General features: G+C 60.6%; 1 protein-coding gene across 6 annotated transcripts in view; it reads left to right on the top strand.

The window, feature by feature from the left end:
- Positions 1-23276, top strand: part of HSPG2 (heparan sulfate proteoglycan 2) — a 108246-nt gene that overhangs the window by 45797 nt on the left and 39173 nt on the right. For 3 of the 6 annotated variants that reach the window (XM_044938139.2, XM_044938140.2, XM_044938141.2), the window contains exons 4-37: positions 448-557; positions 660-718; positions 1015-1175; positions 2265-2315; positions 2745-2873; positions 3073-3327; positions 3427-3546; positions 5488-5619; positions 5745-5889; positions 5989-6140; positions 6238-6384; positions 6887-7050; positions 7208-7387; positions 7478-7674; positions 7783-7930; positions 8651-8778; positions 9283-9369; positions 9459-9517; positions 9697-9764; positions 10909-11049; positions 11172-11348; positions 11455-11634; positions 11741-11859; positions 12743-12854; positions 13012-13125; positions 13210-13337; positions 13730-13816; positions 14313-14362; positions 14681-14778; positions 15085-15225; positions 15585-15776; positions 21895-21987; positions 22273-22353; positions 22555-22785. In XM_044938139.2, coding sequence (XP_044794074.2) covers positions 448-557; positions 660-718; positions 1015-1175; positions 2265-2315; positions 2745-2873; positions 3073-3327; positions 3427-3546; positions 5488-5619; positions 5745-5889; positions 5989-6140; positions 6238-6384; positions 6887-7050; positions 7208-7387; positions 7478-7674; positions 7783-7930; positions 8651-8778; positions 9283-9369; positions 9459-9517; positions 9697-9764; positions 10909-11049; positions 11172-11348; positions 11455-11634; positions 11741-11859; positions 12743-12854; positions 13012-13125; positions 13210-13337; positions 13730-13816; positions 14313-14362; positions 14681-14778; positions 15085-15225; positions 15585-15776; positions 21895-21987; positions 22273-22353; positions 22555-22785 — 4436 coding nt within the window. The remainder of the gene's footprint in view (positions 1-447; positions 558-659; positions 719-1014; positions 1176-2264; positions 2316-2744; positions 2874-3072; positions 3328-3426; positions 3547-5487; positions 5620-5744; positions 5890-5988; positions 6141-6237; positions 6385-6886; positions 7051-7207; positions 7388-7477; positions 7675-7782; positions 7931-8650; positions 8779-9282; positions 9370-9458; positions 9518-9696; positions 9765-10908; positions 11050-11171; positions 11349-11454; positions 11635-11740; positions 11860-12742; positions 12855-13011; positions 13126-13209; positions 13338-13729; positions 13817-14312; positions 14363-14680; positions 14779-15084; positions 15226-15584; positions 15777-21894; positions 21988-22272; positions 22354-22554; positions 22786-23276) is intronic. The other 3 variants (XM_025278766.3, XM_044938142.2, XM_044938144.2) reach the window with 1 other exon arrangement.

Consider the following 23276-nt stretch of genomic DNA (forward strand, 5'->3'; position numbering starts at 1 on the left):
TTCCCCGGCGGCCCGGTGGTTAGGATTCAGCACTCTCACTTCTGAGGACCTGATTTGATCCCTAGTTTGGGAACTAATATCCCACAAGGAGTGTGGTGCAACCAAAGGAAAAAATATTTCTCTGCCAGGCCATCTCCTCTGGAGCGTCCCCCTTGTCACCCAGCCTTCCTCTGAGCCAGGGGAGGCCTCCTCTTCTGCACCATCACTTGGGATCTGGATTGGGCCATTTTCCCTGTTAGTTAAGCCCTTCGCTCAAGTGCGAGGCCTGGGTTTTGAGCCCTGGGCAGTCCTGCTGGGCACAGCTATGGGCACACAGGTGTCGGCCTCAGCTGGAGGCTTCCAGGGACCGTCTTCCCATCTCCACCCACTGGCCCAGCTGCCTGAGGCCCCCATTCTGCCGGTCTGGGGCCCTCATAGTGACGCCACCCTCCCAACTCCTTTCTGCAGTTTATTTCCGAGCACTGGTAAATTTCACTCACTCCATCGACTATAGCCCTCAGCTGGAGGACGCAGGCTCCGAGGAGTTCCGAGAGGTGTCAGAGGCTGTGGTAGACACGGTGAGGTGAAGGGGCTTTGAGGGGGGCTCCCCGAGTGTGGTGGGGCAGGACTGAAGGTGGGGCGAAGGGTCCGGAGGCTGATGGTGCCATGTCCCTCTCCAGCTGGAGTCAGAGTACCTGAAGATCCCTGGAGACCAGGTTGTCAGCGTGGTGTTCATCAAGTGAGAGGGGCCCTGGGGGAGGGGGAGCTGGTGTGGGGCGGACAGGGACGGGGAGGAGCCCCGGGGGCAGGTGGGCAGCAGGAGGGGCCCAAGGGGCGGCCCCACTCTGGGTGGAAATTCGAAGACTGGTGGAGGGGCAGTTTGGACCTTCATTTGCCCCATGTGGGGTGCAGGCTGTCCAGGAGCCGGGGGGAGAGTTGAAATCAGGCCTGAGCATCAGGCAGGGGCCCCGGGGCAGGAGTTGAGATCACAGGCGTCTCCCTCCCTCTTCCGCCCTACCCCACATCCACCCCCAGAGAGCTGGACGGCTGGGTCTTTGTGGAGCTGGATGTGGGCTCGGAAGGGAATGCTGATGGGGCTCAGATTCAGGAGGTGCTGCACGGTGTCATCTCCAGCGGCTCCATCGCCTCCTACGTCACCTCTCCCCAGGGATTCCAGTTCCGACGCCTGGGCACAGGTGAGCCCATCCTGAAGCCAGGGGCGACCCCTCCGGGTTCTCAGACTCATGTGCGCCCCCTCCCTCCCTTCAGTGTCCCCACCATGGGCCCTCCTAGTTTGGCCTTTCATGCTGGTAGCGATGGGGAGCTCACCAGCTCATGAGTCTTCCCCATCAATCTTGCAATCTTATCTTGGGTTGAGCAACATCCGTTCCCTCCAGCCGGTACCCATGAGGCCCGGTTTCTGCTTTTCTCTCTATTAACCTCTCTACCTTGACAATAAGTAGTAAATTCCTTTCTTCACACAGTGCTTTCAGGTCCAAGATACTTTTCTGTTTAATCACCAACAATTACTTGCTGAGCCCTGACTGTATGCACGCCACTCCCATTCAGACTTCACAGTAATTCCTATGATGTAGATATTATTTCTCCTGTTTTCGAGACAAGGGCCCTGAGGCCCAGTGAGGGAAAAATGGTTGCTCCAAATCCACATACACAGAGAGTGCAAAAGCCAGGATGCAAACCAAACTCTGTGTTTGTGCTGGTCTTGCCAGAACCTGTGAGAAGTGCAGCTCAGAGATCACAGGAAACTGGCCCCAGGCACACAGCTGTTAGATGCACAGCTTGTACCTTTGAACCTTCCGTGGGGCCCAGCTTTCTTTTCATTGCACCCTCTGACTCACGTTCCGACTCCCGGAGTGTTTTCTTCTCTGAGCCAAACAGTCCCGGTTCATTCCTCACAGGCTGGGAGTTCCCATCCCAGTCTGCATCTCAGTCCTCTCTCTGGGACATGTCACCCTCCTCCCCGACTAAGTGGAACCCAGAACTGAACAAAGTCCACCCTTACCATGGTGTGACCCCATCAGAAAAAAACATGGTGAAACCGTCACCTCCCTTGTTCTGCACATCACACCTCAATTAATGTGCCCACAGATCAAGTTTGTTCCTTGGCATCCCCAGGCCCAGATCAAGATGCCTGGAGACCTAGTCCTCTTCCTCCCACTTTTTAATGAGTCCTTCTGGCTAGGGAGGGTAGGATGGGGCTGGCTCAGCCCTGCAAGCCCCCAGCTCCCAGGCGGGACGGCTACTGATGACACCTTCCTTTCCAGCACAGACACCCCCGCCCCCCCCGGCCGCTGTGGCGGCCGCAGTGACACCAGGTGAGCATGTAAAGCCAGACCCAGGCCAAGCCGGGGCACTACAGAAGCTAATGGATGGAGGGCAAGGCAGGGTGAGGGCGTGGCGGCCGGGCACAGCGCACCGGCCGCCCCTCCTCCCCTTCCTCTCCATCCTCGCTAGGCCTGGCTGTGGCCTGCCCACGTGTGCTCCAGTGGTTGCATGGCGTGGCGTGCCAGCTGCGTGTGGGGCCCGCACGGGGGAATGGGTGAGGCCGCTGCCACAGAGCCTGCATCCCACGTGTGCCGTGATGCGTCCACCATGCGTGCTCTGGGCCCTTGCTGAGCGAGAAACCATCGGGCCTGACACGGAGCCCCAGAACCCCGTCCCAGCTCTGCAGTGCCTGTGTCCCCCCTGACATCGTCCACCGACGTCCCGCCTGCCTCTCTGACGGCCCCCCCTGCTCCCCACAGTGCCCCAGGTCCCCAGAGCCTGCACCGAGGCGGAGTTCGCCTGCCACCGCTATAACGAGTGTGTGGCCCTGGAGTACCGCTGTGACCGGAGGCCTGACTGCAGGGACATGTCTGATGAGCTCGATTGTGGTGAGGGGCTGTGTGGGCACTCAGTGGCCTCCACGTCAGCCTGGGAGGGGGCTGCCAAGAGAGTTTGCTGCAGGCAAGACGGGAGGTAGCCAGGGACCCGGGAGGGGTGGTAACAGGGTCAGGGGCCTGGGGACGGGGCAGGGGGCAAGGGGAGAGGAGCCGCCCCTGTGTGCCAACACTGAGCGGGCTCTGTCCACAGAGGAGCCGATGCCCACGCTCAGCTCCCAGCCGCCCCCTCTGGGGGCCACTGCACCGCCGCCAGCCCAGCCGGAGTCACTCCCCTCCCAGCAGCGCCCAGCCACCCCAGCCCCCCAGGCCGCACTGCCCAGCCCAGGCAGGCCTGTGCCCTGCGGGCCGCATGAGGCCGCGTGTCACAGCGGGCACTGCATCCCCAAAGACTACGTGTGCGACGGGCAAGAGGACTGCGCCGATGGCAGCGATGAAGCGGACTGCGGTGCGGGCCGGGCGGGGGCGCGGGGTGGGGGTCCGGTGGTGGGGGCCGGGGAGAGGCCCCAGAGGCCTCTGGCTGAACCCTGGCCGGGTGCTCCCCCAGGCCCCACCCCGCCCTGTGAGCCCAACGAGTTCCCCTGTGGAAACGGGCACTGTGCCCTCAAACTCTGGCGCTGCGACGGCGACTTTGACTGTGAGGACCACACCGACGAGGCCGACTGCCGTGAGTGTCCGCCCCGCTGGCCGCGCTCCCCGAGCCCCCACCCCTCTCCGGCGGGTCTGCGCGCCGTCCCCTGGCTGAGTGGTGGAGGCCCTGGGGGCAGACTTGTGAGGTCTCTCCCTCTCTCTGATGCTGAGCTGGACTTTGCAGCGAGCACCATGGCTAGAGAGCCGGTGGTCAGTGTCCATTTATTCATTACTATTAGTCATGTATACTTGTGTGGGGGTCAAATGAGTGGCTGAGTAGGCTTGATAAACCAGGGTCCCTTGATGATGGACGTGTGAGGTAAAGCCTTCCCTTTAAGGGCCTCAGATTTTTCATCTAGAGCTGGTTCTGCGTTATTTGTTCCTCCATCTGCAGCTTTTCATCCGTGTAACCGTTCAACCACCCATGACCTGTCTGTCGGTCCAACATCCTTTCTTCCTCCCATCCATCTGTCCACCCACCATCCACCTGTCTATTCATCCGTTGCTGAGCTGCAAAACCCCTCATCTACCTGTCCATCCAGTGTCCTTCCTCCTCTCCACTGCACCATAAATTCCATCATAAATCCCTCTGTCCATCTATCCATCTGTCCGGCATCGTTCCTCCCATCCATCTCTTCTCCATCCGTCCATCCATCATCCATCTACGCGTTATCCATCTTGCCAGCTCCCCATTCCACTAGCCATTCATGGAGCCAACATCTTTCTCGCCTCCCATTCATCTGCCCAGCCACCCTTCTCTCCACTGCCCACCCATCTGCCTAGTCAGTGTGATAGACACCCTGACAGTTAAGTGGGTGAGCCTGGAGAGCCAGGGACCACCTCAGGTAGCATCTTGCATGTCTGATCGTATGAGGCGAAGCCGGGGGCCTTTTAGGCCCCAGATTGAGGATAATGGAAGCCTTGCTCTGTGATCCTGGGTCACAGTCTGAGTGTGCTGACATTCCGAATGTCCACGGGTCCAGCCTCTCCTCCTTGCCTCCCCTGCGGTCCCCGCTTCACAGCAAACCCTGGAGAGAGAGGGCCAGCGTCGTGCTGCAGACTGGCAGAGTTTTATGTCACCCCTCTGTGACTCCAAGCTTGCCTGACAACCCAGTCCCTTGAGAGGGAGAAGTAATTGAGGGTTTTAGTTGAAAAGTGCTTCTCGGAGGCCTCTGCAGGGCAACAGTCCAAGGAAAGCCAAGTCCTTGCTGACCGAGTGCAGAACAGAGGGTGTGAAAGGGGAGTGGCTCTAGAGGCTGGTGGGGTCTTGGGAGGAGCAGCAGGTGGGTCCTCCTGGCCTCCTCTGAGCTCCCCCTCTGTGGCCAGGTGGCCTCTGCTCCTGTACCCCTCTGCCCTGTCTGTCCGTGCTTGTGTGTCTGTCTCAAGCTCCGTGTCCCTGAAGAAGAAAGTCAGTTAGCATCTACTAGAGATGCCTAGCTGGGGCCCAACCCTGGGCCCGGGTCAGCTCCAGGCCTCTGATCAGTCCATGGACGGCTGTCTCGGGTCAGGTGCCACCCCTGGGCCCCTTAGAGGGGTACGGGGCAGCGAGGTCTGGGCTGCAGCAGGCCCTTGCTAAAGGCCTTTCCAGTAGACAGAAGTGCCCAGGTAGCACCCGGTGTCCCAAGGTACTGGCTCCCGGGGCCATGCCTTTGATCTTGTGCGTCTCTGGTGGCTGGATGTGGGAGGAGCCGCGTGACTGCTGTGCCGTGTGTGACTGTGTCAGGGGATACAGGTGGAGTGTGTTGGACGGATGACTGGGGACCACGGCATTGTGGGCAGTGTCGTGGTGGCAGAGTCTGGGCCTGGTCAGGGGGCCTGTGTTGTCAAGCAGGCAAGATGAGAGCGTGATCCTAGGAACACCCAGGGAAGGTGGGCAGCCTGGGCTGGGGGCCATAAGTAGGCAAGGGCTTGGTGGGGTGGGGGTGGGTCCTCCCTGAGGGCAGTGCCCACTGCCCACACCGCCTGGCTCCGTCCCCAGCTGTCAAGCGCCCCGAGGATGTCTGTGGGCCCACCAAGTTCCGCTGCGTGTCCACAAACACCTGCATCCCGGCCAGCTTCCACTGCGACGAGGAGAGCGACTGTCCGGACCGCAGCGATGAGTTCGGCTGCAGTGAGCAGGGAGCTGGGGGGCGAGCTCTGGGCCCTGGCCCCTCCCCGAAGCCTCCCCACCCCGGCCCCCTCCTCCTCCCCGCTTGGTGCCTCCCACCCCTCACTCCTGCTCGCTTCTTCCCCCAGTGCCTCCCCAGGTGGTGACCCCTCCCCAGGAGTTGATCCAGGCTTCCCGGGGCCAGACAGTGACCTTCACCTGCGTGGCCATCGGCGTCCCCACCCCTATCATCAACTGGAGACTCAACTGGGGCCACATCCCCTCACATCCGAGGTGTGGCTCTGGGTCCCGGCAGGGGGCTGGGGCTGGAGGGGAGGTGCGGCCAGCCGTCCTGGCCCGACCCTGCCTCTTGTCTCGGGGGGGGCCCACCAGGGTGACAGTGACCAGTGAGGGCGGCCGCGGCACGCTGACCATCCACGACGTGAAGGAGGCAGACCAGGGCGCCTACACCTGCGAGGCCATGAACGCCCGAGGCATGGTGTTCGGCATTCCCGACGGCGTCCTGGAGCTCATCCCGCAGCGGGGTATGGCCCACCAAGGCAGGCGGGCACCGGGCACGGGGCGGGAGCCGGGCTTGCTCTCCAGGGACCGGCTGTAGCCCACTCCCGTGCCGCCCCGCAGGTCCCTGCCCTGATGGGCACTTCTACCTGGAGCACAGCGCCTCCTGCCTGCCCTGCTTCTGCTTTGGCGTCACCAACGTGTGCCAGAGCAGCCGCCGCTTCCGGGACCAGATCCGGCTCCGCTTTGACCAGCCCAACGACTTCAAGGGTGTGTTGGTGGGTGGGAGACGGGCACCAGGCTCCTGCAGGCTCAAAGGGCAGACAGTCGGGAAAGCAGCATATGCCTTGGACAGATGGAGCCAGTCCAGGGAGGCACACGGGGTTGCCGAAGAAATGCCGAGCCCTGTGGGAAAAGCATCTCAGGGGGAAAACAAGCTCTTTTAGGAGAAGTGAAATCTACAATCGATACCCGTCTATTGGCAAGCAAAGGCTCTGAGAAGTCCTGCAGTAGATTCCTTGACCCTGGGGTTCCCAAATGGTTCCCCACTATCGTTCGGCAGCATTGGCTTTGCTTGGAGAGTGCTTCGGGAAATGCTGCTCCAGGAATTCAGCAGGGGGGAAAACTTGGCTTTTATTTGACTTTGGGAGAGAGACTGACGCTCCCTCTAAATCACACTTCTCTCAGAATTTTCCGTCTCTCTGGACTACCACCCGGGTGGCTGTCTCGGGCAGCCACGTGCATGGCACTCATCCCTCCCTGTGCCCCCCAGGTGTGAACGTGACGATGCCCGCGCAGCCGGGCATGCCACCCGTCTCCTCCACCCAGCTGCAGATCGACACCACTCTACAGGAGTTTCAGCTGGTCGACCTTTCCCGACGCTTCCTGGTCCACGACTCCTTCTGGGCTCTGCCCGAGCAGTTCCTGGGCAACAAGGTGACGGGGCCGCCCTGGGTGGGGAGGGGCCCAGTACCCCGCATCCATGCTCGGAGCCTGCCTGTACTCCGCTCCCTCTAAAGCTGGGAGGGGGGCACCCAGCGAGCACCGTGTGTGCCCACGGCTGCCCAGCCCTGATCCGCCCTGTCCCGGCCAGGTGGACTCCTACGGCGGCTCCCTGCGCTACAAGGTGCGCTATGAGCTGGCACGTGGCACGCTGGAGCCAGTGCAGCGGCCGGACGTGGTCCTTGTGGGCGCCGGCCACCGCCTGCTCTCCCGGGGCCACACGTCCACCCAGCCGGGGGTCCCGAACCAGCGCCAGGTCCAGCTCTCTGAGGTACGTGGGGCCTGCTCCCCTGGGGGTACAGACTGGGCAGGTGCTGATGCACAACCTCCCCCCACACCCTGACCTTTGTTCCCCACCCAGGAGCACTGGGTGCATGAGTCCGGCCGGCCGGTGCAGCGGGCAGAGATGCTGCAGGTGCTGCAGAGCCTGGAAGCGGTGCTCATCCAGACGGTGTACGACCACAAGATGGCCAGTGTGGGGCTGAGTGACGTTGCCATGGATACCACCGTCACCTACGCCACCAGCCACGGCCGCGCCCACAGCGTCGAGGACTGCAGGTGCCTGACCCAGCTGGACCGGGGACCACAGAGGCCCTGGCTGAGGTCGGGGAGAAACCTCCAGGCTTCATGGTCCCTGCAGCCACCGTCTTGGTTCTGTCCCCACAGATGCCCCATCGGCTATTCCGGCTTATCCTGTGAGAGCTGTGATGCCCACTTCACCCGGGTGCCTGGGGGGCCCTACCTGGGCACCTGCTCTGGCTGCAACTGCAATGGGCACGCCAGCTCTTGTGACCCTGTATATGGCCACTGCCTGGTGAGTCATGCCATTTGGCACTTGGATACTGGCTAGAGGCAAGAGCAGGGTGGGAGGCTCCAGCTGAGACTTCCTTGTGCCCGCATGCTTAGCACAAGCCTCCAGAATGACTGTTGTGGCTGCCACACAAGTTCTCTTGACCTCTGGATGCATTAACAGAAATATTATGTCCAGATAAGGGAGGTGAAAGTCCTACTCTTCACTTCGGTCCGACCAATCACTCCTGGAGAATAAGGCATAAAGCATTTCCCTAAGCAGGCCGTTCCTAACAGGAAGGAGCCTATAAATCTTACATTATTTCTTAGGAATGGTGGAGGGAGCTGGAATTGGTAGCTGAGAGGTTTAAGCAGGGAAAACAATGATCTCCAAGTCCCTGAACAGCTATCAGGAGTAGAAGGAACCGCCTATAGAGGGCAGAACTGGCCAATGGGTATGGATTGGAAGGAGAATGTGGGTTTAGGTCAATACAGAGCAAGTATTTGGAACCGTCTATGGGACAGGCTGCCATGCGGGGTGATGAGCTCCCCGTCAGAATGGAGCTGATGTTCCCCTGTCTACAAAGCTGTGGGGTCATTCCTGCATGACCAGGGACACTGATCCAGACAGCCTCAGAGGCCCTCCCTCATGGAGCCCCATCTGGTCCAGTGTGGCCCCACATCGGGCAGGGGGGCCACAGGGCTGCTCCGCCCAGCCTGAGCGCCTCCCTCCCCTTCCCCCCAGAACTGCCAGCACAACACGGAGGGACCGCAGTGCAACAAATGCAAGGCGGGCTTCTTCGGGGATGCCACCAAGGCCACAGCCACTGCCTGCCGGCCCTGCCCTTGCCCATACATCGATGCCTCCCGCAGGTCAGACCCGGCTCGGGAGGGGCAGGCGGGACGGGGAGCGCGGACGGGGGACTGGGCCTGGGGCATCCTCTGGGCTGGGAGGTGGGAGACCTGGTTTCGGAGGCTTGCCTGGTGGATAAGTACCCTTGGCCCCTTGACCTCTCCGGGCCTGCCTCCTGCTCCATGCAGCGGGCCCCTCTGTCTTTCCAGTGCGCGGTGAGGCTGCAGCTCTAGAGGAGGCGGGCCTCGGGACTCCCCTGGCTGGTGGTCCAGCGGTCCAGATTATGTGCTTCCTCTGCAGGGGGCCTGAGTGCAAACCGTGACTGGGGAACTGAGATCCCACATGCCTCACAGAGCAGCCAAAATAAATAAGATATCTTGAAAAAAATTTTTAAAAAGAGCAGATGGGCCTCGTGGCCTGCTGTGTCCCTGTGGACAGTGGTCACTCCCAGAGCGGGTCTGTGAGCCCTGGCCCGGCCCCTCATTGCAGCCCTGCCCCACGTCCTGTCCGCCTCATCCCCACAGGTTCTCGGACACCTGCTTCCTGGACACGGACGGCCAAGCCACGTGTGACGCGTGTGCCCCAGGCTACACAGGCCGCCGCTGTGAGAGGTGAGCGAGAGCCGGTAGGGGCCGGGAGAAGCAGGCCATAGGGGGTGGGGGGTCTGGGAATGCCCCTGACCACCCTCTGTCTCCCCCAGCTGTGCCGCCGGCTACGAGGGCAACCCCATCCAGCCCAACGGGAAGTGTAGGCCCACCAGTGAGTATCGCACACACCGTCCCCGGCGCCTTCCCAGGCCTCCCGCCCCCAGGCCCGAGGCCCTGGTCCAGCACAAACTCCCCCTGGTCCTTGGGGAGTGCCCCACACCCCCCCATTCTGTCCAGATTATGTCCATCTTATTCCCACTTTCCCTGCCAACACCAACTTTGCGTCTCCAGACCAGGAGATCGTGCGCTGTGATGAGCGAGGCAGCACGGGATCCTCTGGGGAGGCCTGCCTCTGCAAGGTACGTGTAAGCTCCCGCCCCGACCCTGGGGGCCCTGGGTTCCCGCCCACAGCCGGGAGGAGGAGGAGGAAGGAGGCTGCATCCTCTCCCTGGCTCCTTGGCCAGTGGGTGTTGGCCTCCGCTGCAGGCCGATGGGTCTGGCTAGCTAGACATCCCCTTCCTCATGAAAAGTGGTCCAGCATCAGAAAGGAGCAACTGGTGTGAGAGGCAGGTGGCCTGGGTTCCAGGCTCAGGTCCACCCTTGTGTGACCGTCGGACCTTTGCTCTGACCATGCTTCATTCCCCGTTGACACAATGGTGTAGCTATTAGCGTCACTGATTCAGAGGTGAGGAGATGGGAGCTCAGAGGAGGGAAATGGTTTGCCTGAGAGCAGGAGCCTCAGGTGTCTGCAGAACAAAGAAGCAGACAGATTTGGAAATCAAGCACTTTACTCCCATCTTCCGTCCCGGAGTGGATCAGCAAGCTGGTCACCGATGCCACCATGTCAGTCATTTCCCATCCCTGAGCCTCGGTTTCCTCGCGTGAAGCATGGAAATAGCCCATCCCTCTCAAGGAACTTCAAGAAATTAAATGAGGTGCTGGTTGAATAGAAACTAGTGCAGTGCATTAAACAGTCCATTAATAGTAGCAGGAGTTATTTTAACCAGGATTTCCCAGGTGGCATAGCTGGTAAAGAATCCACCTGCCAGGCAGGAGACCCGGGTTCAGTCCCTGGGTTGGGAAGATCCCCTGGGAAAGGAAATGGCAACCCGCTCCAGCATTCTTGCCTGGGAAATCCCATGGACACAGGAGCCTGGTCGGCTACTTACTGTCCATGGGGGTCACAAAAAAGTCAGACACAACTTTAGTGACTGAACAACAATTATTTTCACCACGTTGCTATATTTCAAGTCTAAAATTTATTCGTGAGCTCCCTAGCAAGCACAGAGAAAACAGGAAAATGACTGGGTGTATAGGCTCCATCAGTTGGGAATTACTATTCACATGGTGGCCAGCCCTCATAAGCGTGCTCTTTCCAGGGCCCCCCTGGCCTTGGGTTCTGGTCTGGAATGTGGGTAGATTAGACCGGAAGCTGCAGGGAGCGCCCCCCACGCCCCCCACCTCCCGTGGGCCACCCTGCAGCTCCCAGCTCTGTCCCTCCAGAACAACGTGGTGGGGCGCCTGTGCAACGAGTGTGTGGCCGGCTCCTTCCACCTGAGCTCCCGCAACCCCGACGGCTGCCTCAAGTGCTTCTGCATGGGCGTCAGTCGCCAGTGCACCAGCTCCTCCTGGCGCCGTGCCCAGGTACCTAGGCGAGGAGTGGGGCTGGCCAGACGGGCGGGACTGCCAAGCCCAGGGATGGGTGGACCCAGGGCCAAGTGGCAGGCCACAGCCCCCATCCTGGCCTCTTCTCCCACCTCTGCCAGGTGCTGGGGGCCTCCGAGGAGCCCACTCAGTTCACCCTGACCAACCCCACGGGCACCCACAACACCAGCGAGGGCATCTCGTCGCCCTCGCCCGGGGAACTGGTCTTCTCCTCCTTCCACAGCCTGCCACCTGGGCCCTACTTCTGGAGCCTCCCTCCACGCTTCCTGGGGGACAAGGTGGGCAGGGGCTGCCTGGGGCCTTTGAGGAAGAGGCTGCGGCCCGAGCAGCGGCAGGACCCCAGGGTGGGGCCCCAGCTGAGTGCCTGTCCCCCTCGGGTCCCAGGTGACCTCCTATGGTGGAGAGCTGCGCTTTACGATGACCCAGCGGCCCCAGCCTGGCTCCGCGCCCCTGCATGGGCAGCCGCTGGTGGTCCTGCAGGGCAATAACATCATCTTGGAGCACCACACCTCCCAGGAGCCCAGCTCTGGCCAGCCCAGCACCTTCACCGTGCCCTTCTGGGAGGTGAGCAGCACCGGTCCCAGGAGACCTCCAGGGGGCCTCCCTGCGCCCCTCACTCAGGGGTGTCCGGATGTCAGGGACTGCAGCCCATAAGCTCTTTCTTCGGCAGCAAGCGTGGCAGCGGCCTGACGGGCAGCCGGCCACAAGGGAGCACCTGCTGATGGCATTAGCGGACATCGACAGCCTCCTGATCCAGGCGTCCCACACCCAGCGGCCAGCTGAGAGCAGGTGTCCGGGGCCAGGGCGGGAGGGCAGGAAGGGACTGGGGGTGGCTCCAGGCTCAGAGGTGCAACGCGGGGCAGGCGGACTGCCAGCTCTAACTCTTTCCTGCTGTGCAGCCTTTTTGTGTCTCATTTTATCATCTGTGAAATGTAGATGGTAGGGCTTCCCAGGTGGCTCAGTGGTAAAGAGCCCGCCTGCCAATGCAGGAGACGTAGGTTCTATCCCTGGATCGGGAAGATCCCCTGGAGAAGGAAATGGCAACCTGCTCCAGTATTCTTGCCTGGGAAATCCCGTGGACAGAGGAGTCTGGCGGGCTACAGTTCACGGGGTCGCAAAAGAGTAGAACACGACTTAGCGACTTAACAACAACAGCAACAAAAGGGAGATTATAGTAGTTCCTCTGCCATAGGGCTTGTGTCAGGTGGAGTTCCCAAGGAGCAAAGCCAGAGATGGGGATTTGAGTCATTGGCAAGGAGAACCTGGGAGGAAGGGAGACAGGAGGAGGAAGTGGCCAGCAAGGGAGTGGTTTCTGGTAGAGACCAGCCTGGGGCTCATCGCCACGGAGCCCTGCAGAGTCATCCTGCGTGAACCAGAGGGGCCTTTATACCCTGGGCCGGTCTTCATTGGTCCCCCTAAGGGAGTAGGTTGGTGGGACCTCTCCTGGTGAGGAAGGCTCATTCCCTGGAGAAAGTTGCAGGTATAAGCCCTTCGCCACAGTCCTTGCAGCTGCTGAGGGATGGACACCAGGTAGAGAGAGTTGGGCAGGGCCCCAGTAGCATCGAGGCAGGGCTGCCAGGAGGATTAACGACGTGATCACGTGTAGGACCCCGGGGATTGCACACAGGTACAGCGCCAGTGCTCATTCACTCCGGGGTCTTGTCGTCCCCAGGGTCTCCGGCATTAGCATGGACGTGGCCGTGCCTGAGGACACTGGCCAGGACCCTGCACTGGAGGTGGAGCAGTGTGCCTGCCCGCCTGGGTACCGAGGTCCATCCTGCCAGGTGAGCCCGTGCCCCACCCACCTGTCCAGCCAGCCCCCTCCACGGTGGTGCTCTGGCTCCTTCTCCTTTAGCTCCCCCACCCCCCCAAGCCCACCCCGACCGTCCGGCGGTCCCGACCCAGAGCAGGCCCTGAGGAAGTCCCTCTGGCTGTGCCCAGGACTGTGACGCAGGCTACACACGCATGCCCAGCGGCCTCTACCTGGGCACCTGCGAACGCTGCAGCTGCCACGGCCACACCGAGGTCTGTGAGCCCGAGACAGGCGCCTGTCAGGTGAGCCCCCCCAATTTCCCTCCTACCCCAGGGGTCTGTGGCCTCCAGGGGCCCAGCCTCAGCCCCACGGTCTGCCTGCCCCAGGAATGCCAGCACCATACAGAGGGCCCCCGGTGTGAGCAGTGCCAGCCCGGGTACTACGGGGACGCCCAGCGTGGGACACCACACGACTGCCAGCCGTGCCCCTGCCACGGAGCGCCCGCTGCCGGCCAGTGCGTCCAGCCCCTGCCCGAAATGTCCAGTGCTCTGTCCCAGATTGCCTTCCTCCCAGGCCCTCCTGAGAGGCAGTGGTTAAACCCTGGCCTTACCACTTTCTCACTATGCCACTTTGTATGAGGTACACTTCCCTCTCTAGGCCTCAACTTCCTCACCTGTGAAATGGGGATAATGAAGCACCCCTCCCAGCACTCCTCCGCCACACACACACCTTAGCCCCTACTATGAGCCTGAGATGAAGCCACGGAACTCTTAGCACACACCCTGGCACATAGCTGGCTCTCAGGACGTGTTAATTCACACGGCCCCTCCTCCTCACCCTCGCGCCCTGGGCCTGAAGGAACAGCGGCTGACCTTCTAACTGGAAATTCACCCCCTACCTCCGCAGAGCCACCCACACTTGCTTTCTGGACACAGACGGCCACCCCACCTGCGATGCGTGTTCCCCAGGCCACAGCGGGCGTCACTGTGAGAGGTGAGGCAGGCGTGGACAGGGTGGGGAGTTTGCACGAGGGGCTGCCCCCAGAAGTGGGCTGGGCCCAGCTCTCCGGCTCAGGAGGGCGCAGAAGCCCCCAACTCTGCCTCACACAGGCCCCGGGGACAGTCAGCGCCGCCCCCCACCCTGAGAGCCTGAACGTTTCACCTGGCATTTGAGGCTCTCAGAGATCTAGACCTGCAGATCACCCCCATCTCCCAACACTCCCATCCCCAGTGAGGCCAAAGTCTTCCCAGAAACCCCTCATTCTTGCTGAAAGTCCTGGGTTCGAGGCCTGACCCTGCTGATCTCACTGGTTCCATGGCCTGTGGCCTGTCACTGCCCCTCTTCTCCCCTCTACTTCTCCATCTGTGCAATGGGTAAGTTAGGCCAATTGGTTCGTCCAGCACTCAGAGGTCACCGAGTCCAGTACAGGGCCCCCAGCACAGCCCAGTGATTCTTCCCTGCATTCACCCAGCACCTTCTCTCACCGCAGGTGTGCGCCAGGTTACTACGGCAACCCCAGCCAGGGCCAGCCCTGTCGAAGTGAGTAGGCTTGGGGAGGCTTTGGGGATCTGGCCACCCTGGGGATGGAGCTAGGACAGAGCCTTTGTTCTCCTTCAACATAGGGAATGTGACTTTGCCTCTCCCGAACCTCGGCTTCTTTACCTGTAAAATGGGGGTCGTAAAAGGCCCACCCACCCCAGAGGGCGTCTGCAAATGTGGCCAATGCCTGCACGTGGCGGGTGTTCAGAAGCAAACATTGGTTCCCTCGGGGGGAGCGGATGGCCAGAGGGTGGTGGGAATGGGGATGCTTCGTGGCGGGTTTGGGGCCCCAGCAGTAGCGGCTTCCCTCCACCTTAGGGAGCGATGGCCAGTTGCCGGAGCCGGTCGGTTGCGGCTGTGACCCCCAGGGCAGCGTCAGCAGCCAGTGTGACCCTGCTGGCCAGTGCCACTGCAAGGTCAGTCCCAGCCCGCCCTCACGAGGCCCCAGGCCGCAGCCAAGCCGGCCACCGGCACCTCCGTGCCTCCCAGCCTCCAGGGCTGCCCCTGTGGCCTGCCCCCCTGCCTCACGGGGCCCGTCCCTGCCCCCCTGCTCGGGGCCTCGAGGTGTCAGGCAGCATCCGATGGGAGCTGGGGCCTCGGCCGGGGGCAGCAGGGGCCCCCCTAGAACCCCCGGAAACGGCTGGGAAGACTGTCCTCAAAGGCTGCCAGCCATACAAGGGACCCATCCAGGCTCCCCACCTGCCTTTCTGTCCGTCCTGCAGGCCCACGTGGAAGGCCTCACCTGCAGCCAGTGCCGGCCTCACCACTTCCACCTGAGCGCCAGCAACCCCGATGGCTGCCTGCCCTGCTTCTGCATGGGCGTCACCCAGCAGTGCGCCAGCTCCTCCTACACTCGCCAGCTGGTAAGAGCCCGGACGCGCCCTTAGCCCGGGGGGCCTGCTGCCTGCCTCTCCTGGCTCATCACTGGTGCCGATCCCTGTTCCCATGCCTCCATCACTGCCCACATAAGCACAGGTCCCAGCCACCCCCACCGCTCCCCCTCAGGCCCTCCCCACCGCCCCATTATTGCTCAGGTCAATCCCGATCCCAGCCTTCCCTCCTCCCCCCAGACATGGTCTCCATCCCCTCATGACTTCTGTCCCAGCCCCGATTTTACCAGCTCCCCCATTCTCCACTCCAGGGTCCTCCGGTGCCCCTCCCCCACCCAGGGGCCTCCCTGGGGCCCAGACTGACCCCCCCCATCCTTTTTCTGCTGTGTCAGATCTCCACCCGCTTTGCCCCCGGGGACTTCCAAGGCTTTGCCCTGGTGAACCCGCAGCGGAACAGCCGCCTGACCGGAGGCTTCTCCGTGGAACCCGTGCCCGAGGGCACCCAGCTCTCTTTTGGCAACTTTGCCCACCTTGGCCACGAGTCCTTCTACTGGCAGCTCCCGGAGACGTACCAGGGAGACAAGGTGGGATGCGCCGCAGGGCCTGGCAGACCACCCTCCCCGATCGCCAGCTCTGAGCCAGGCCCTGGGCAGCAGGGACGCAGACACAAGCTGGCCTCAGAGCGGTGTGGGCCGGCAGGCAGGTGATGGCCACGTCGTGGCTGCTGCCTTTGGGGGTCAGACGGGTCTCCACCCAGCCCTGGGCTGCCTGGTGATAAACCTCAGCTCCAGGGCAGTTCGGAGGATGAGAGCTCGTTTCCGGCGCATAGTAAGTGCTTGCCAGTTAACGATTATTACCTTTCGCACAATTAGTCAACCAGCAGGTCCTGGGCGAGGCCCTGGGAAACAAAAGGACGAATGAGACACGGTTTCAGTTTCATTCATTCGCTCCTGCGGAATTCGCCCTGTGCTTGGTGTTGGGTGTTCTTATCGTAGGTCATGTTTTTTGAGTTCTTCTGTGCTGGCTGCGACTGTGAGCCCTTGTATCGGGCTGGCCAGAAAACTCGTTTGGTTTTTCTGTAAAATGTTATGGAAAAATGTTTCAGCCAACCCAATACAGGTCGTAAGTCACAACTTATGAGCTAAGGACAACTGCTGCCCTTTTGCATTAGTGAGGAAACTGGAGTGAGAGGTTAGGGAACTTGCCTGGGCTCCCACAGCCTGAAGATGGCAATGCTGGGATGCAAACCAGTTCAGAAAAAGTGAAAGTGAAAGTCGCTCAGTTGTGTCTGAGTCTTTGTGACCCCCATGGACTATACAGTTGGTGGAATTCTCCAGGCCAGAAAACTGGAGTGGGTAGCCTTTCCCTTCTCCAGGGGATCTTCCAAACCCAGGGATCGAAGCCAGGTCTCCCGCATTGCAGGCAGATTCTTTACCAGCTGAGCCACCAGGGAAGCCCAGCCAGCTCAGGGGCCACCCGTAAACACTGCAGCAGTACAGAGGCTCACCGGCGTTGCTCCTCCTGGGACAGTGGTGAGGGAGGTGCTGTGGGGCTCAGGTTCTTGGGGTGGACTCCAGGGTGGCCACCTAAATGGGTTCCATGAGCAGTCCAGGCCACCTGGCCACACACAGGGAAAGCGGGTCTTGGTTCAGGCATCGCCTGCTGGTTGAAGCCAGCGTTCAAGCAGGTGTGTCCCCAAGCCCAGGGTCCTAGGAAAGTCAGGGACACTTAGGAGGGCGGGTTCTGAGGCTGCTCTGTCCCTCCTCCTTGGACAGACTCACGGATGCCAGATTCCTCCCAGGACTGGCTTCCTTCTAGTCTCCTCCCTTCTCTTCCTTTCCTGGCCACGGTGTCTGCCTCCCTGCAGCTCCTAGACCTTGCTCTCTCTCTCTCTCTCTCCCCGCTCTCTCTCTAACGCCCTCTCCTGGCATTTCCCTGTGCCCCACAGAGGGAGGCATATTTTGCTCGGATGCGACGGGCTCACCAGGTAGGCCTGTGATCTGAGTGGTGTGAACATGATGTGACCTGGGCATGGTGTGTTCTTGGATGCCCTCCGCCCCGCATGGAGAGACTCCTGGCACGCCAGACAATGTGGGCACGCATGGGCCCAGGTGGTGCCCGATGGCCCACGGCCGGGGCAGGGCTGCGCCCAAGCCCTGCGATGTCAGGAATTAGAGCCGGGAGGGTGCTTCACCTGCTGTGCGCTCGGGTCCTAGCACCAGCCGTCTGCGGCCAGAGTGCTGGCTGGTAGGCAGGGACACCAGCTGGAGGCTAAACCACGTGACGGTCCCTGGCCCACCAGGTTACCCCAGCACTGCCCCCCAAGCAGCCTCCATTAGCCCTCTGTGTGGACAGCCCTCCTGCAGCCTGGAGTGAACCTCTGTGTGCCAGCCTGCAGAGGGGCGCATGCGTCTTGCTCCCCAGCCTGGGTGGGCCTTCCTGGCCGCCATGTCCATGGGGAGAGGACGTTCCCCAGGGCTCCAGCTCTGGGGCTCTGGGTGGGGGCGGGGGGGTGGTCTTGAGCTGGCCTATGCCCTCTGCCCATCAGAACCGCACGTCCCTCTCAGAGGAGCAGTTGCGGGCAGCCATGACCACTGGGAGGATCCCGGGGCTCCCACAGGGCAAGGGCCGGGCACAGCGGCTCTCACAGGTAACTCAAGGCCCGCCCGGGGACCGGCTGCGTCTAGGGCCCCGGGGAGGAACCCAGAGAGTAGAGTCCCAAGTAGAAGCCTGGGGCTGAGCCCCTGGCCTTCCTGAGTCACTTTCCCTCAGGCCGGGCCCCAGCCTGATGCCTGGACCACCGCAGTGTTCCTTGAGAGGCATTGCCGAGCCGTGAATGGCTTGGGGAGGTACCATGGCCTGCCTGGAGCATGAGACCTGGGGAGCCATCTCCCCAGTACGTGTGCCCCTGGGCCTGCCTCCGGCCCCTATAGCCCGGGCTTGGGCAGAGCTGTCTGACGCCCTCTCTTGCTAGGTCACCATTGTCTGAGCTTCTCCCCATAGCCTGGGCCTCTCCCAGTTGGCTGCACCAGGCTCGCGAGGAGCGAAAGGGCAGCAGAGACAGGAGGCGGAGCATCAGGCGTCCACGCATGGGAACAGAGGCCATGGCAGTGGGCAGCGGGTGGGCCCGGGGCCCCCTGGGTGTTGGCAGGGCCTCACAGGGTCCTTTCTGGCCCCCTGCTCCTCTCCTCCGTCCCCCTTCTCCCGGTCCCCCAGGTGGATGAGGCCCAAAGGCGGATGGATGCTGAAATCTGGCAGCTCCTCTCCAGCTTTGCTGCCCACCCCCCGGTCCCTCCCCAGAGACTCTCGCCCCATCCCCAGCCTGCAGCTGCTCTGCAAGCAGCTCCGCCTTCCTCCCCCTTCTCCTCCTCCTCCGCCTTCTCTGCTTCTCTGTCCTCTGCAGTGGGCGCTCAGGTACGTGCCAAGTCACCCACCAAGGGACCCCTCCTCCAAGCCCCATGTTTTACTAGACTTCAGTTGTTGCTGAACCAGCGCCACAAATTCTGCCCGTTTCTGCACCCTACTTGGACAGATATTTATTCCAATTTATTTTTCTTTACACCAATCCTGTACCAGCTCATTTATGCTAGTTTTGCATTTTTAAATCCACACCAGACTAGCCACTAAATTTTAAAACGTTCTCTGGGGTGCCCCGTCAATCATCCTGGGGTCCACAGGGGATGCAGTGCCAGATATGAGCAGATATCAACCCGAGCCGCGGGGTGTCCAGACCCAGACCGGCGGGGAGCAAGTTGTCCAGAGAGCAGGGCCAGGGCTTCGCTGCGGGGGCGGGGACGGGGCCTCCCTCCGGGGTCTGTGCTCACCCCTGTGGGCCCACTTCTGCCCTCTTGGCCCCCGGCCGGCTCCCTCCACTCTCACCACCTGCCCTTCTGTCCTAGCTCTCTCTCTCCTACAAAGGCTTCCCCATGCTTCCTGAAAGCCTCTATTATTGGCAGCTGCCCAGAATCTTCTTGGGGAACAAGGTAACAGGGATTTGTGGAGGGGTGGATAGGGGTGTCGTCAGATCCTGAAATATCAGAGGGCGGCTTGTCAAGGCCTTTTATGACACAGTTGGGTAGACCAAATCCCAGAGCGGAGATCCACGCTCGGGTCCAATAGTGCTGAGGTTGGAGCCAGCTCAGCCCTTACCCTTCAGCGAGCCGCAGGCCCCTCTCTGAACTGGGAGGTGAGACGCGTCTCCTTTGGCCCGCCTTTACCCTGTGCCCAGATCACTGGCCTAGCTCCTGGGCTGTATTTATTCACTCAGGAGCGTTAAGTACTGACCACGTGCTGCATCGTTGCTGTTGTTCAGTCGCTCAGTCATGTCCGACCCTTTGCGACCCCATGGACTGCAGCGAACCAGGCTTCCCTGTCCTTCACCACCTCCCAGAGTTTGCTCAAACTCACGTCCGTTGAGTCGATGATGCCATCCAACCGTCTCATCCTCTGTCGTCCCCTTCTCCTCCTGCCTTCAATCTTTCCCAGCATCAGGGTCTTTTCCAATGAGTCAACTCTTCACATCAGGTGGCCAAAGTAGTGGAGCTTCAGCTTCAGCATCAGTCCTTCCAATGAATATCCAGGACTGATTTCCTTTAGGACTGACCGCTTGGATCTCCTTGCTCTCCAAGGGCCTCTGTATTGTATATGGGCTTCTCCTGTTGCAGAGTACGGGCTCTAGAGCTCAGTAGTTGTGGTCCACTGGCTCAGTTGCCCCATGGTATGTGGAATCTTTCCAGACCAGGGATCAAACCCATGCCCCCTGCATGGGCAGGCAGATACTTAACCACTGGACCACCAGGGAAGTGGTGGTCTAGCATGGCATTTGTATTTGTATTGTTCCAAAAATGATTTAGAGTGCCTTTTAAGAATACAGAAAATAGGCAATAAAATGATGTTCAGAGAAGAGCACAAGAAAGTTTGGTCCAGGGGGAAATGAAGATAGGAAAAATCTACTGGAACCAGAGTGGAGCTAGTTCAGAGAGGACCCAGCTAGCATTGAGGCTGTGGGATCAGCAGGCTCTCTGCTGGGTGCAGGGTTTTATGTGGCCTTTAATACTTAATCCTCATTCTACCTTTTAACATAGGTATTAATATTATTTTTATTCCCATTTCCATGGGAGGCAAATTGGGCTCAGAGAAATTAAGTGATGTGTCCAAGGCTGTTCAAACAGTACTGCTAAGTCACTGTTAAGTCACTCCAGTCGTGTCTGACTCTGTGCGACCCCATAGACGGCAGCCCACCAGCCTGCCCCGTCCCTGGGATTCTCCAGGCAAGAACACTGGAGTGGGTTGCCGTTATCTTCTCCAATGCATGAAAGTGAAAAGTGAAAGTGAAGCCGCTCAGTCGTGTCTGACTCTTAGTGATCCCATGGACTGCAGCCCACCTGGCTCCTCCATCCATGGGATTTTCCAGGCAACAGTACTGGAGTGGGGTGCCATTGCCTTCTCTGGTTCAAACAGTACAGCCGGACTTAAACCCCCATATTAGACTACAGAGTCTACTCCCTTAGCTACCCTGCTCTATAACCTGTAGCTTGATCTTAGACATGGCAGTGAACTTGGTGGCACTATTTCATGGTTATCTGGTTATGCCCATAAATTCCTTCCCTCACCTTGAACTTGTGGAAAACATCCTCGGGGCCTGTGTAGCCCAGGGCCTGGCATGTCATCAGTAGGTGTTCATTAAATGCTTGCCAACTGAATGAACACAAATGAACAAATGGACTAGGCCTGATGCAGTGTGGCATTGATCCGAACATCTGCCCTGGAGGCAGAGAGAGAAAGGAAAGTCGTGTGGGGCAAAGCTGGGGTCTTAGCTGCTCATGTGGGAAGCCCCCAGCAGCAAACAGAAGGACTCTTCCAGTTGTGAGCAGTGGGAAGCAAGTCTAGTGGGCTTGTCTGCAACAAAGAATCTACCAGCTCATGCAACTACAGAACCCAAGGGTATCTGGTATCAGGCATGGCTGGATCCAGGGACTCATTAGCACTTTATCTCACTTGGCGCCATCCTCTCGCTTCCCATCTGACTAGTCAGGGGAGTTTTTCTGTTCCAGCAGAGCGGACATGCCAGGTTCACATGTTCATCGGTGATGCAGCAGAGAAGGGAAGTGGTGGAATATGCAGATTGGCCAGGCCTGGCTCAGGTCGCCCCTGTAGAGGAGGAGCGGGCGGGCCCCTCAAACCACACAGCCTGCCTGTAGGACGTGGCTTCCTCTGGAGGAAACCAGGACTGCAGTTTGCAAAAACGGGGGACGTGGATTCTGAGCAAACAAGCCGCCGGCCCAGACAGCAGGAGTTCTAAGGAGCCGTCAGCCTCCCCTGCTGCCTCTGCCGTGGCTGAGAACTTTCGAGCCTTCTGCAGCTTCCCCGTGGTGCTCACGGTCATTACCCCTGTCTGCTTTATGAGAAATTCCATTACTGGAAGGGACTTAGAGCTTGTTTGATGGGATCAAGAGACTGTGGGAAAGGGGGAACCTACAAAACAGCATAGAGGCTTCTCAGGGGCACGCTGCCCCCAGGTCTGAGACTGTGAGGGAACTGATGGGTGTCGAGTCAGCTCGGTGACCATGGGGCCCTGGTTGGCTGGGGGGACAGCACAGGTGCAGAAAGGCCTTCCGAGGCTCCGCCCCCTCACCTGTCGGGTCACGCAGATCCCAGAGGAGGGCAGACTCAGGGTGCAACTGCAGGGCTTGCGTCTTGCAGGTGGCGGCCTATGGCGGGAAGCTGCGATACACCCTGTCCTACACGGCGGGGGCCCAGGGCAGCCCACTCTCTGACCCCAACGTCCAGATCACGGTGAGCATGGGGCTTCCGTGCCAGGCGGGAAGAAGGGGAGCATGCTTGATGTTTCTGCCCTTTCAGCCAGCGCTCAGCTGGCCCGGCACCCACCCACTGCTTAGGGCCCCCACTGCATCCCGTGTCTGGAGCTACAGAGGCCGGGCCCGGCTCCAGGGCCTGTACCTGACTCCTTAGGGCACAGGAGCTTGGGAGATTGGGGAGATGGAAGGCTGGGACTGGAGGAGGTCCTACTGTCCCCAAGAGCCCCTCGGTTCCCCTCCAATCCTGCTGGTGTCTCCCCAGGGCAACAACATCATGCTGGTAGCCTCCCAGCCAGCGCTGCAGGGCCCGGAGAGGAAGAACTACGAGGTCGTTTTCCGAGAGGTGAGAGGCACTCGGCCACACAGTGTCTGACCCTCCCCAGCCTGCTTTGGAGCCCGGCTTTGACGCCAGCTTCCCCTGCCTCTTACTCCACCCCGGTCCTGAGCTCTGTCCTCAGCCAGTGCCTGGGAGGCAGGGGTTGGGGGTGGGGGTGCTGCAGGGCCAACCCCTCACCTTCATCTGCTGTCTTCTCTCCCCACCCAGGAATTCTGGCACCGGCCTGACGGGCAGCCAGCTACCCGCGAGCACCTCCTGATGGCGCTGGCCGACCTGGACGAGCTCCTGGTCCGGGCCACATTCTCCTCCATGCCATTGGCGGCCAGCATCAGCGGGGTCAGCCTTGAGGTCGCCCAGCCCGGCCCCTCCGAGGGACCCCGGGCCCTGGAGGTGGAGGAATGCCGCTGCCCCCCAGGCTACGTCGGCTCGTCCTGCCAGGTGAGCGTGGCCCGCCCAGCTGCCTCTGCACCAGCGTAGCTGGGTCCACAAGAGGTCAGCTGGGATTTCCACGGCCTGTGATCACCATGGGGCTTCCCAGGTGGCACTAGCGGTAAAGAACCCGCCTGCCAGTGCGGGAGAGACGTGAGAGGTCCAGGTTCGATCCCTGGGTCAGGAAGATCCCCTAGAGGAGGACACAGCAAACCACTCCAGTATTCTTGCCTGGAAAACCCCACGGACAGAGGAACCTGGTGGGCTATGGTCCATGGGGTCTCAAAGAGTCAATCGTGACTGAAGCAACTTAGCACGCACGCACATGGTCACCATCATAACTTTAATATGCTCAGCGACAGGGCATATGTTCTTCCCGACAGCTCTCAGAGAGGTGTAATTGCCCCCTTTTAACAGATTAATTTTAAAAAATGAGGCTCTGAAAGGTGTGTGACTTACCCAAGGGCACACAGCTATACCCTGCAGAGTTAAGACTCAGC

The sequence above is a fragment of the Bubalus bubalis genome, chromosome 2 (assembly GCF_019923935.1).
Source record: "Bubalus bubalis isolate 160015118507 breed Murrah chromosome 2, NDDB_SH_1, whole genome shotgun sequence".
Classification (NCBI taxonomy): Eukaryota; Metazoa; Chordata; class Mammalia; order Artiodactyla; family Bovidae; genus Bubalus; species Bubalus bubalis.